The sequence below is a fragment of the Physella acuta genome, unplaced genomic scaffold (genome assembly GCF_028476545.2).
Source record: "Physella acuta isolate Inbredline_101_S28 unplaced genomic scaffold, ASM2847654v3 ptg000559l, whole genome shotgun sequence".
NCBI classification, from domain to species: Eukaryota; Metazoa; Mollusca; class Gastropoda; family Physidae; genus Physella; species Physella acuta.
Genome location: NW_026732078.1, coordinates 19,264 through 34,353, shown reverse-complemented (window position 1 = coordinate 34,353; position 15,090 = coordinate 19,264). Strand labels below are relative to the sequence as shown.

At 37.2% G+C, this 15,090-nt stretch overlaps 1 protein-coding gene across 1 annotated transcript in view; it reads right to left on the bottom strand.

Annotated features, from left to right (window-relative positions):
• The window catches only part of LOC131946402 (prickle planar cell polarity protein 3), a 53,522-nt gene extending 40,127 nt beyond the window's left edge, over positions 1–13,395 (bottom strand). The window contains exons 1-2 of the mRNA XM_059307145.1: positions 13,317–13,395; positions 10,831–11,023 (exon numbers count right to left, since the gene is read on the bottom strand). Coding sequence (XP_059163128.1) covers positions 10,831–10,980 — 150 coding nt within the window. The 5' untranslated portion in view covers positions 10,981–11,023; positions 13,317–13,395. The remainder of the gene's footprint in view (positions 1–10,830; positions 11,024–13,316) is intronic.
• Positions 13,396–15,090: the final 1,695 nt, after the last annotated feature.

Below are 15,090 nucleotides of genomic sequence, written 5' to 3'. Positions count from 1 at the left end.
AGTTTTACGACCCGAGACAGATCTGGTAGTAAAAACAAAAATTGTATTCTCGGTGAACTTTGGTTCTAAAGCCCCTTGACAGAGCCCCCATGCTGTTTTTAAAACTCCCCGACAGAACCCCCTGCTGTTCACTGTGGTAATAACCTTCAAACGATCCCGATCGTCTTGACGTCTTTAACGTTGACTTTAAAGGGGCGGCGCTGCTGGATTTGTTGGTCTTGTTTTATCTGGGGGAAGACGTCCTCCACCCATCGACGGTGGATTCTGTGACGTATGGAGTGGACGTCTGGACATGGAGACCTAACATTGCGTCATCCCCCCTCCCTCCCTCCCCATACACACACAAACACAGCGTATTTGATCTAGATTTGAAATCACGATGATCACTTAACAACTTATCCAGTGTTTCTTCCAGACTTTTTCTCCGGTGGGGTGGGTGGGGTGGGGTGGGGGGGAGGGCACTTGAAATTTTCGGGGTGGGAGGCGGACACTGTTAAATGTATATATTTCTATATAAATTCCATTTCGTTGGGGGGGGGGGGGGGGATGGCAAGTCGTCCTCTGAGCTCATCGCCTCCCTTTTAAATGTATAAAAATATTCCTTTATTTAACTTATTAAACGAGTGGCTCTCTGACTGCGAAGGTCTACTAAACTGTATCCCTTTTACCAATATAAGATATGTAGGGTTATACAAAGCTAAGTGTACATTTCGCAACAGATTTATCAATAAAACTAGCATACATTAAAACGCTATTTCAGAACATGTGATAATAAAAAGAGCGATAATAATAATCATTAAAAAAGTTTTAAAAAACCCACGTTTTCTGATTGAACTAAAAAGTAGAAAATAAATGCTATAGGCCCTACATCACAATGATGCAAGCGATCACTCTACTATAAGCGATCAAAAACGTGGGGCGCCGAAGTAAAAGTTATATTACTATTGATTAGATAATACTATTGACTTTTATTAGGGAGCTTGTAGAGAGTCAACAGTATTAGAAACTGTAAGAAAATCACGGCGCCCCACGTTTTTGCTCGCTTATAGTAGAGTGATCGCTTGCATCATTGTGATGTAGGGCCTATAGCATTTATTTTCTACTTTTTAGTTCAATCAGAAAACGTGGGTTTTTTTAAACTTTTTTAATGATTATTATTTTCTACTTTTTAGTCTTTGTCTGTTTGTTTGCATTAAAATCTTGCTATCGATTTTATCTTTTCACTTTTTTTGGGTAAACGAAGACAACTCGTAAAAAGACAACTCGTAAAAAGACAACTCGTAAAAAGACAACTCGTAAAAAACACGTTGTTTGAATACGTTACTGACTAGAACACATAGATTTGAACCCGTGTCGAGTGGGATAGCAATCGTGTGCCCAACCACTCGACCATATCGTCTCCCCCAAACTGGCCTACCTCCTGTAAGTTTAAACTCGGTTCAAGCTAAATTCTCTGCCCCTAAGCCTGTGGCGACATGTGATCGTTCGCTTCACTGCGCGCGAGGATAGCAATCGTGTGCCCAACCACTCGACCATATCGTCTCCCCCAAACTGGCCTACCTCCTGTAAGTTTAAACTCGGTTCAAGCTAAATTCTCTGCCCCTAAGCCTGTGGCGACATGTGATCGTTCGCTTCACTGCGCGCGAGGTACGCGTCGCTGGTTTTTTTTCTAATGGCTAGCAGAGGAGAATTATATATATAGATTATATAGCGGTCTAAAATGCTCAATAAAATGTTTCCATTGATCAATTTAGTAATAATAACAATTGAATATTCAATGGTCATCCAAAAGAAAGCTTCCCTGAAAATTTCAGCGCGCTAGCTAACTGGGAAGTGCCAGAAATTTCGATCGCAAGATTTGATTGGAAAGACAAACAAACACACAGAGAAAGCAAGTTAAAGAAAACGTGGGAAAAAGAACGATTAAATAACTCCAAAAGTGCACTTGCCTTCTTTTCTTTCTCCCAACTTGCCTCTATAATGGCTTTTGATTGAGCTAAAATTAAAATTAACTTTGGTTTATAAAACTCTAACCGTGGTACGTGTTAAAACCCAATTTGGTACGTTAAACTATAACCAAGATGCGTTATAACTCTAACCGTGTAGGTTAAAACTCTAACCGTGGTACGTTAGAACTCTAATCTTGGTTCGTTAAAACTCTAACCGTGATGCGTTTAAACTCTAACCGTGGTACGTTATAACTCTAACCTTGTACGCTAAGAACAGAATTTCTAAATGTGACACCAAGGCCGAGTTGCAATCATATCAAGAGATTTGGAAAGATTAATCTGCACTACTAACATACAGCGAGATTAGGGATACGAACGTCCACTTACGTTAAGATTCTATTTTTATGCTAAAAAAACATGGCGACTTTTGACCTGGCGTTTCCGGGGATATTAATTCAAATTAGCCGGCGAGAAATCAGGCCACTAAAATTTAAAGCCCTGAAAATTTACCCAGGGGATGGAGGGTAATTCACGTCCAAACTGGCAACCCTGACGTACCGTCCAATCTGGCAACCCTGATACCCGTCCAAATCTGGCAAATGTCGAGCGTTACGGGGAGGAAGGGGGGGGGGGGAAGAGAGGGGGCCTGACGAACAAGACGTGTTCCTGAGGAATTTTACTTTTTAAAAAAAAAGCTTTCCCAGACAAAATGGTTAAAAGTTACAAAAAAAACTTTAAATCCTAAGAATAAAGGTTTTAAATATATTTCGTCAACAAAATAAAAAGTTGGATGCGGTAGAGGGCGTTACTGTATAATTCTCAGCCCAGCAAAGAAGCAGCCATTTTTTAAGTGTTATGCAATTATATAACGTAAAGGCATGTACCTGTTATCGTAATTGTCTGTCTCTTTGTTCTTTAGCTACAAAGTCTCTAGATCACGGGTTCCCAACCTGGGGGTCGCGACCCCCCTGGGGGTCGCGAAGGTCTTTCTGGGGGGTCGCCAACTGGTATAGTAATTTGAAACAAAACATAAATATTTAGAAGAATTTTTGAAATTCGGCTTCATTAACATCACTGGAAATTTAATAGAGAAGAAACAAAGCGCACTGTACAAAGTTGTTCTCAGTCACCAATCTATGAAATCTTCAAAACTAAAACGTCATTTGAGACGAGTTATTCGGAACACACCAAAAATATATAGAGTTCTTTCGTCTGTAAGAAGCTAGTTGCAAACGCCAGAGACTTGATCGAACAGGAAGTTTTCACCAGAATTAGTGCAAGCATCAAATAAATTCGCGATAGACAATGCCAAGAAAAAAAAACAATAGGAGAAAATCTCATCAAACGCTGTATGTAAGTAAATGTTAAATAACACATTTTTATCGAAATTAAGCTTTCACCATTGTTTGCTTTTCAAGTTGATAAATCAACAGACGTGAGTTCGTGTTCGCAGTCGCTGGTCTGTGTCTATATTCATACGGATTATAGCAAAGAAGAGTTGCTCTTTTGTGAAGATAGCATGGAGAAAATAAACACCTTTTTTGAAATTGGATGATTAAAATGATTTAGAACGGCTGTTGAGGTTTGTACGGATGGTGCGCCATCTATGTTTAGCTCAAAATCGGGCTTTCAGAAAACAGAAAAGATTTAGATCCCTAACTACTGCCCTAACCAATCGACATCAAGAGTCAATTGCTAGTAAAAGTCGTAAATTATATAAAATCTGGAGCCTTCAAAGAACTGAGCAAAAACATTAATATAGATAACGAGGTTCTGCTCTTCTATACTACAGTACGCTGGCTGTCAAACGAAATGTTGTAAATTGTGTTTTTTTAATTGAAATCTGAAATCAAATTGTTCTTGGAAGTGCAAAGGAAACAAGACCTTTTGGTATACTTAAAACGACATAGAGTGGTTGGAGAGAGTATCATACCTAGCAGATGTGTTCGAACATCAAGATAAGCTTAACCTGAAGCTTCTGGGAAAATGAAAGAATATTACAACTTTCCATGATAATCTCGGGGCATTTTTATCAAAGCTGCAACATCGGCAATGAAAAAAAAATCTTGGAAATATTGTAAATTTGAGAAACTCTGCGGTGTGGTAGATGAATCTGATTGTGAGATAATTAACATTTTGAAAGAAGCGATTTCTGGGCATCTTGAATCTCTTGAAAACGAACTCTGAGCTGAATTAAAAAATCTGCATTTATGCATTACCCATTCTCTTCTTCCCTTGATGTTGCCAGCTGTCCCGATGAATTACAAGATGAATTCTTTGATTTGCAGAATGATTCCGAGTAAGATGAAAAACTGCAGACTTTTCGAGAATATATTTTCAACACTATTCTTCGATTAAAAAACAAAATTAAGATAATTATAATGACATAGGTTGGCGTTAACAAAATTTTTTTTAATTAAAAACTTAACCACGAAGGTTTAGAAGAATAGTATGCAATTTTACTCATGCTATTAAAATAGTTATCAAGAGTAGTTCATATTGAAGGTCTACTAGAAAATCTTATTTTAGTGCTTATTAATTTCTACACTAATTTCGGCTTTTTAATTCTATGGGGGTCGCGGGTCACTTACTTTTTATAAAAGGGGGTCGCCACTCGCAAAAGGTTGGGAACCACTGCTCTAGATGAAAACAGGCGGGTCAAAGCACGCTATTTATGTGCTTGTTTACATGCGCTTGTTTGCATGTTGTGGTTGTGGTGAATTCGTAGCGTCTTAAAGTGTGCTCAGATTTGGGGGAAGGGGGGTGTCGGTATTTCATAATGGACCTCCTAAATTCTTACTGGTCGTTTAAATCTGTTATATTGTAAAGTTTATATTCATCAACACACCATTCGACCTACAACTCAGCCCCCCCCCCCCCCCCCCCCCACATTTTCAATTTGAAAATCGTTGTAAACATCGAGTTGTTTCTTGAAGACTCTTTTTTTTTTGTTCTGAAAGACTTCGATAATTTTAATGAGATATTAATAGCTATAAAATAATTTACTGCAAACTATTATAAAAATTTGTGCCTATTATTAAGACAATAAGAAACCGAACCGCATTTTAGAAAACGAAAATGGCTAACAAAAAAATACAAAGCAATTTTTTTCCTTGAAATAAAACAAACAAATACGTTGAGCATACATTACAAAAACTGAATAGGATATTCTTTAAAACTTTTAAAAAATGGAGGTTAAAAAATAGTTTTAAAACAAATTCAAACAGCTCCAACCCCAACACATACGATTGTAGGAAAAAAAGTCACAGGAAAAAAAAACACAGGAAAAAAAAACACAGAAAAAAAGTCACAGGAAAAAAAGTCACAGGAAAAAAAGTCACAGGAAAAAAAGTCACAAATATATATTTGCATGATATTTGTTAATACTTTTATGTATTAAATATTTAGAGAGTGTAAATTAACTTAGGATAAATTAAATGTAATGTAATGTGTGTAGGCTGTATACGCATATGAATTTTTTTAATTCGTCTAAAAATATTTATTATGAAGTATGTAGATTGTAATTATTTTAAATTTAAGATTAGTAGCATTTAATAGAATGCTCCAAAGTCCACGTTTGTCATCGTGTTTTTTTAAAAATACCAATATTAAATTACCGTGAAATGGTAAGTTCATATGACTTGCTGCCCTCAACTCATGGCAACAATAGTTATGTTTAGTTCAACCACCTTTACTGCCCACATTTATCACGCTCATTACATAACAAAACTTAGGATCAAAACAGAAAGCCGACAAGGTTCAAAGGCTGTCATTGACGCATAACGTCAACAACACAAAATATGTTCGGACAAAACCTACTGAGGAGAGGCCGACCAGAGAATAGCCTACGCAAAATGTGCCTAAATTTCTTTTATAATTAACTTTTCTACTGCGTATTTAACTAAATACGTAACAAAAGTTGAGATTGGTGTGTTAATTATCTTAGAGTATTTTTACTTACAATTGTTATAAATCATGATGCTTTTAACGTCTATAAATAATTTACGCTATCAAAAAATACAACCCACAACAATAAACATACAGAATTTTACAATTCTTAACAAATTAATAAAAATATTTCTAAAAAGATTTTTGTGACTTTTTTTCTGTGACTTTATTTCTGTGACTTTTTTTCCTAGCAAAAACTGTGACTTTTTTTCTGTGTTTTTTTTTCCTGTGACTTTTTTTCCGTTTACCACACATACACACCACCCTCGCCATTTCACTTTAATAAAAGCCAATATTTCAAATTTATACTTGCGTTTGGACCTCTGTTTCTTTATATAAAAAAAATTAATCCGCCCTCACCCCCCCCCCCCGCCCCCACAACGAATTCAAGAAAAAAGGCTGATTATAACTGCGAGGGGGGAGGGGATGCAATCGAGGGATTGCAGTGCCAAGTTGGTCCTCTCAAAACCGAGGGCTACCAATGACCTTGACATCAGCGATTGTAAGTGAGCAGTTTCTCGAGAGTTTCGTGTAACTCTTTGATAGAGCGATATTCGCTGGAAGAGGATGGAGGGGGGGGGAGCGGGTATGGTTGCCTAGCAACGGATTGGTTATAGAGATCCTGAGTTTGACTTGATGGCTTTTTTTTGTGAAGTCTAACTGCTGTGGCCTGACATCGGCTAACATCAACTGACATCTAACAAAATCAACTGACATCGGCTAACATTGGGTGACATCATCTGATTGCACTATTTAAAAATCAGAAAAACTAATGTATTCAACATTTGATTGTTCAGCCTTACATGGACAAGCAAGGCTACAAAATATTTCTTAAACTCGCTTTGTCAGCCGAAACCATCCGTCCTGAAACTACTTGGCATAATTCTCTGGGATCTACGGTAAAGTATCCATTCAGGCCGGTAGACACACACTGCAGCAGTAGATTCCATCTATTCTGTTCATCTCTAGTCTTAAGTTTTCACAACATTCGCTTCCTTAGAACCAGACTGTTTTAACTTCATTTTGTTTTCTCTCGAGATGTGTACACCGTTGTGTTCAAAATCCACCAAAGTATGATGGTTAAACAATTTCGTAGCTGTATATATCTAACCATTATTACACAACAGTTTAATTTCACCAATTCCTTAATACAGATATGTTAAGGAAAACATAACTTCAAAACATTGCGAACAATTTTTTTTTTAAAAGTCGAGTTGGAACAGTCTTTAAATCAGATTAGCATTATCTGAATGCTCAACATTTAAAAAAATGTGAAATTATGTTTTAGAATGTGTATTGTGAGAATAATATTTTCCTAGCTTAAAATTTAAGCGACTAGCGCTCCACAGTTTTTTGTTTCAGAAAATTCTACAAAACAACTACCGGCTAAAAAAAAACAACTGATATTACCGTATCAGTTCAAATAAATAATTTATAATCCCTAGAAGTTTCCTATTGCAGCTTTCGCTTCCTGCGTCGGTGAATGACCATATCGCTTTCAATCAAAGACTGCGCCTTGGCTAACTCTTGAGGCTTTCTTTCTCGAGGGTTGGCCAAACACTGGCCAAACATACAAACATTGGCCAGGTTTTTGAGAAAACAAACCCAGCTGTTGGTTTTCTCCGCGGGCAAACACATTGCCAGGTTATGGCAAATCTCCAGTTTAATAGCCCGACCAAGGGCGGCTTTGGAATATTTTACTACGCGCTCAATAAATGGGGGGATGAAATTAAAACCGACGGCCGAAAATTAGTCACTCTTTATTTTTTAAATGTTTTTTAATCAGGTAGAAAATTTTAAATAGCGGTTGATGTGATAGATCTCAGTGTATGTTCTATTTTCAGTGCGGGTAGCTTCCTAATTCGAGTACATTCCTAATTTGATAAAAAATCTCAAAAGTGCATATTTTTTTATTGTGGGTAGATAGTGTAAAGTGACTAGTTCTATATAGTTAGTGAATTTTAGTTATTGTAGATTAGATACAAGGTTTCCAGTGCAATTATTGTCTGATTGGAGTTTGTGCATTGTTAATTAAGGGAGTTGAACAAATCCGACGATTCATTTTTAATTTTTTAAAACCCAACCGAATTATCTTCAAAAACGTCTTTGATGGCTGAAACCTTAAAAATGCCAAAAAATCCAAGAGACTTTCGAACACCTTGAGCAAGCGAGTTTTTCTATAACCCTGTCGGCATCTACGTGTACTGAACCAACTTCCTCTAACCGTAGTCAACACTTTCAGCCGACATTATATCAGATCACATTCAACATTGGTTTAACTTCAGTTGTTGGTTTAACTTTAGTTCTTGGCTTAACTTTAGTTACTAGTTTAACTTTATTTACTGGTTTAATGTGTTATTGGTTTAACTTTAATGGTTTCACATCTGTTTTTGGTTAAACTTCAGTTATTGCTTTAACATGTTACTGGTTTAACATCTGTTAATGGTTTAACTTTAGTTACTGGTTTAACATTAGGCATTGGTTTGACATTTGTTATAGCTTCGACATTTCTTATCGCTGATACTGTGCACACGTTAGAACGAAGGGCGGTGCTATTTGAGCAGTGCCACATTTTAAACAATACCCTAATAACTCAGCCTATGACTAAATCAACCACCCCCACCAAATCCCCCACCCCCAGCCGAGTGACTCGCCAACCAGCCACAGCAAGGCGTGGGTGTATCAAGGTACACCCGTCTAATGAAACGGAAACTGTGGCGTTAAATTGTTGATGTAACCACTGGCACGCGTGTTTATTATATAACACCAGATTTGTTTTTTTCTGGGAACCACATGAACACATTTTTTTTTCATTAAAAATAAACAAATACACTCGCATTAACTTGTCTCAGAAGCGACCGTTAAAAAAAAATCCAAGGCTGAATATAAATGTAAATTATGTTTATTTAAAACGTTATCGCTTTATCAAAATATACTCAAAATAAACGTAAAAAAGGAAGTACCTAATAACCACCAGTTTCCTCGACATTGTGAAAAATATACATCGCATAACGTATTAAGCCGGCCCGCCCCTCTGTCTGGTCATACAAGCCGGAACCGGCTGGCCGGTTCATGCAATAGAAAGTCCGATCAAAAGCTAATTAGCCAATTAGATTTTTTATTGGCCGACCTAAAGATAACACCTCGTTAATCAACATCTTTATTGTAATTAGCCCCGTGTAATTATTTAACCACAGCGCACCTGCCCGTTATTATTTTTTTAAAGTTATCTCCACAATTTACGGTCCCTTTGAAATAGATGCTAGTGCATATTTCCCCCTCTGCTATTAATTTAACCCCCCCCCCCCCCCACAATCACACATGTTTTCTCTCATTAAGATAAAAAAAGTTATTTTTTAACTTGTGGTTAAGCCTTTGTTTTTTTTGTTTTAAACAGTGTTGAGTGAAAAAAAACTTGGTAGGTGTGCGTAAATGTGACAAGAGTATGTGTATAAGCACGTATGTGTATGTCTATCTTATTGGGTGCGTGTGACTAAGTGGACGTATGTGTGCGTGAATGAGAACCCGTGTGTAAATGTATGAAAATGTGCATGTATGTGTATATAACAGTACGACTTGGTATGTTTTGCATGTGTACATGTCTAGCACTGTCTGGGCATGTATTCCCAGTGTGTTGAGAAAAGTGTCCTTTTTAAAAGCATTAAAAAACACGCAGTGTTGAACACATTCTTTTTTCTCTGGGTCAGTGTTTTTAATGACCACGTAAATTCGCTTGTATGTTGCCCTAAATATTAATATTTCCAATGTTTAAACCATACTAAGATTTGGTATATTGTCAATCAAGAGGTGCATTGAACGATGAAAAAAAAAATCCAATTCGTATCTTATGCTAAAGCATAACAGAGGGGGAAGCGAGGTTTGGCGCTATCGATATACCTAATCTCGGAGAATTTGCATTGCACATATTTATTCGTCGTACAAAAATAAATCGTGTGAGTGACGTGTGTAATTTGCGTGCGTGTGTATGTAGGTGTGTATGCGTGCTTCAGTGTGTGTATGTAAGTGTGTGTGTGTGTGTGTGTTCGTGTCGTGTTTAGAGAAGACGAAAAAATCCCGAGTTCGTCTGATAAATTAAGGCACAGGGGAATTAATCCGCCAGAAATATTAAACAAAGAGGCGAGCATAGAAATAGGAAACTACAGATTGGAAAAAGAAAAAAAAATACGTCTGTTTGCTAAGAGGAAAGGAGGGGTGTGTGATAATATTATGCATTGTGCAATATGTAAAAAAAAAAAAAAAATATTGGTTGGGGAATAGATCTGTCACCGAATAAAGAATTATTGCATTGTTAAAATATGCTTTACTTTGTCCATGTTGGGCAAGAGGTAGTTTATATTTGAAATACTGATTAGACGTAATAATATAATTACCAGTTTTAGAATAATTACCCGATTTACTACTTTTGTCATTATTCATATTGTTTTAGAGTTGATGAAATATCTGCGTTATTGTGTATCATAATTAACATAATTGGGGTGTTGTTATTTCCATCGCAATTGAATCGTATTTATTGTTTTGATTGTTAATTGTTTGATTTTTGTTCAGTGATTGCATAAAATCCTGTATCAATACTTACTGCGAAATAAAATAAGTATGTACAAAAAAATCAAATAATGTACTTTTGAACTTTTAAAAACGACACGAAGTTTAAGGAAAATTAGTTAGTAGTTAGTGAATATAAGGAGATGACTTATAAAAGGTAGAGTTTGGTTTTGGGATAGACAAAATAACTGAATCACGAGTGCAGAGGAATAATTTTTACTTGGGAGTGTGGATAAATTAGTTGACTCCTCTGTAAAAGCATCAAAAAATTTAGGTGGATAAGGGGGGGGGGGGGAGACAACAAACTCAGGGCGAGGGCTAAAAATTATTTTCTCGTGATGGGAAGACAAAAACACACCAGCCTACTCACCTGTTCTGACTGCAGCCCAGGTGGGACCCAGGCGAACTCCTCCAGCGGACACCCACTGTCGTCGTCCGACGTAGAGTTCCGCTTCAGGTCACGTGTTGCCCGGCTGGAGCTCCTGGGACCGACGCCCATCTCCTCCCCGCCGATGGACATGTCGTGGACTTCAGGTGGACACTTGCAGTGGCGGCAGATTTTCCTGCAACAGACGAGAGAAACATTGGATCGTGGCGTTTGTAGGTCTTTATGGGCAGGACAAAATGGAAGGGTATGGTTGAGCTCCTACGCTCCACAAGGAGTTAACAGAATTAAAAGTGGCTTGTAGGTCTTACATGTTAAACATATAGGGTTAACATCACGAAGACACACACTTAGGGAGTTATTAAAAATGTCACAGGAAGAAGTAGAGGCGGCATGTTTATGCCCTTGCTAAAAAATCTGGAATTACCATAGCCCTAACTATAACTAAACAGGACGGCGTAGTCGAGTGGTAGAGCGTTTGGCTGCTAGTCCGAAGGTCTCGAGTTCGGATCTAGGTTCGGACTTGTGACTTTAGGACGTACCTGAGTCCACTCAGCTATGATAGGTACCTGCCATGCTGGGCAAGTAAAGGGGGCTGGGCTTAGTAATTAGCACATCATCCCTTCATATGCTAAGGTCAAGAAACATACGAACTCAGTAGGTCGCTAGGTGTAAATAGGAAACTGACCTTCAGCCCTAACGAAAAATACGTCCCTCCTCCAAACCATAACTCTAACACCAGCCCTAAACCTAATCAGCGTTTTAGGAAAGTATATTAGGCTTTTAAAAATCTACAACTAAAGAGCTGAAATTAATTCATTCGACGAAACGAGGGAGGGGGATGGGGTGAAGCTCTGCCATCAAAATAAACAAAAACAATCAGTCAACAGATTTTTTTCAATAACACGGCTTCATTTCGACAAAAGTTATTTCTTTCTATACAACCTAATTCTGTCAAAGATAATTAAAACACGCCCACACAAACGAGTCAACCTCAGCCATTTTGTTGTGTGAGGGATTAGGCTGAATCCCGAGCTTTACACAATTTTGGTTTACGAATCTTCAATGTTGATATGGTTTGATTTGTTTTTTATGTTGGTTTAACTATTTCAGACAATCTCTCATCTACCTTGTGTGATTGTACTTGGCATAGACCGTGGGAAAGAGGTAATGACATTAGCCAAGGCAGAAATTATCTTCTCTGATGTATGTGGATTCTTTTGTTTGTTTGTATTTGCTATTTATGTTTTTTTGGTGGTAAATCGGTCAATTGCAGACATGCTAAAACACGAATGTGATAGAAATATTGCCGTGTAAACTTCTTTTAATTAAATAATGGAAAATGTTTTAAGTTAAAAAAACGGCTAGTTAGCGCTATTGTGTTTAGTAGCTGCAAACGTAGTGAGATTTGAAAAACTGATTTGAAAATATAAACAAAATGACTCTATGAAAGTTTAAAGCGTGTTAAGTATTTTGTAGGGGATGGAAATTGTGGTAGGGATGTCGGTATCAGCGGCGTCACCGAGGGTGGGGGTGTAGAGAGCAGTCGGCACCTGGGGACACCATTTAGGGCATGACACCATTTTTTTAAAGTCAAATTTTACAGCAAAGCAATGTTTTATCAGGTTAAAATAATACGGTGGTTGGTAACAATGAAAATAAATAACTAAACTGCTGGGTGTGTGAGGGTGAGTGGAGATTATATCCAGATATAGCCCATCAGGTATCCGTATAACTTCAACACTTGAGGCCATACAGAGTATCCATGTCAATTAAAACGCTCATCAAAAAATGCTTAAAAAGCGCATTTTAAAAAGTTAGGCGTTTTTTTTTTTTCATTTTCTGAGAATCCGATATACAGCATAAAGCACTTAACACACTCGATTTAAAAAAAAACAACAATATAAGAAACGAACTAAAATAAAACCATTGTAGAAGATTTAAAGGACTACTTTACCTCCATAAGCAAATAGGGAGAGCGATCTCCAGGTAATCACAATAATACATGATAACCGCCTACACGATTACACTAATTACACGAACAGTTGCTTACATCTCTACTGAATCCCAATGTCCAAACAGTTCAGCTTGCACAATCCATAGCTAAGTCTAACTACACTACATGATCTAAACCAGACATTATTTTAAAGTACGAAAGTACGAAAATAAGACTGGCGCAAGTGAAATAAGTCGCGGTCCACAGACACACATACAGACAAGCGGTACTAAGACTTTCCTTTGCTAGCCTAAAGCTGAAAGCTGGCAGTCTGAATGCGAGTTTACAGACATATATATATATATCTATATATATCTATCTATATATATATATATATATATATATATATATCTATATCTATATCTATATCTATATCTATATATATATATATATATATATATATATATATATATATATATATATATATATATATATATATATATATATATGAACTTATTAAACTTATTAAACCCACCAATAAGGCGAAAGCAGGTAATGTGTCGCGAGTTGCTATGCCATATTGCATCTCATGTCCTATGTAACGTAGAGAAAACCTTTAGACGGCCACCGGAGCCAACAATAAATGCACAGGGTAAGTCATACCAGGCCGAACAAAACACGGCCAAACAGCCAACCGGTTTTTTTTTATTTTAGCATAAAGTCCAGACGGTGTCCTGGCCAACACCGGAAATCGCGTAAACTAACAGCGGGACATGATGGTGGGGGGGGGGGGGGGGGGGAATAGAGATAGGGACCGGCGGCCAATGGTGGTTGGGATCTTTGGACCAACAGGCAAGACTTGATGCTAATCGATGGTCCGGTTCTACAACACTTTGTGGGTGAGGGGGGCAGTGGACCTAGTATGGTACTTGTGATGGTGGGGGCAATGGATGGATTCAGTATGGTACTCATCTATAGAAACAAAGGAATAAAAGTTAAAAACTGAATATTAAATAGCGCCTGGAACAGTAGAAAAGACGCAAGTGGCTTTCCATATTATATATATATATATATATATATATATATATATATATATATATATATATATATATATATATATATATATATATATATATATATATATATATATATATATATATATATACCTATCACAAGGGACTTCCAGAGCAACACTAAAGTGATGGCTTGACAAAACAGTACATGATCTATGGCAGACTGGGAGTTAGCGGTCCAGCAAGGATGACAGATAACTCAGATGACAGATGCAATCTGTTGGATAAGAATCTCGATTCATGGAACGCGGAGCTTCGCCTTTGACCGCCACCATACAAACGCGAGAGAACTCTGACTAAAAAGACATTCGTCAACTTTGTACAGTTTGATACTGTCAAAAACCGTAATTATTATTCTACCCGTTATCGAATCATCATCAGACCAGTGGAAAGAACACTAGTGATCCATAAAACACGTGCTTACACCACTTAAGTAACCACAAACCACACGTGGTGTCCTCCCACACATGTGGCACAAGACACCATTACACATTACAAGACAAGTGTCTCAAAAATCAAACATCGATTATATAACAATTCCACGAGTTTCCAGAATGAAAAAAAAAAACAGCGACTCATTCACAGATCCAGCAATACGACACGAACTACATCTACAGGCTAGAAAAAAAAACCGGCAGGATAAGAGCCCTCGTTCTGCCTCACGCTGACCCTCACCGCGTGCCGTACATGCGGCCGGCAGACGACCGGACGGCTGAAATATGACAAGTTACAACCGCAGGACAATGCCGGCGATTGTGGGGGGTGCACTATACCGGAACAAGAAAAGAGGAGGTGAAGGTCGTAAAAATCATTCGATGATGTAATATGTAAGACATTCTGAATGTAATATGTAAGACATTCTGGGTGTAATATGTAAGACATTCTGGGTGTAATATGTAAGACATTCTGAATGTAATAGGTAAGACATTTTGAATGTAATATATAAGACATTCTGAATGTAATATATAAGACATTCTGAATGTAATATATAAGACATTCTGAATGTAATATATAAGACATTCTGGGTGTAATATGTAAGACATTCTGGATGCAATATGTAAGAGATTATGGATGTAATATGTAAAGATTCTGAATGTAACACATTCTGGATGTAATATTTAAGAAATTCTGAATGTAATATATGACATTCTGGGTGTAATATGTAAGACATTCTGAATGTAATAAGTAAGACATTCTGAATGTAATATATGACATTTTGAATGTAATATATAAGAC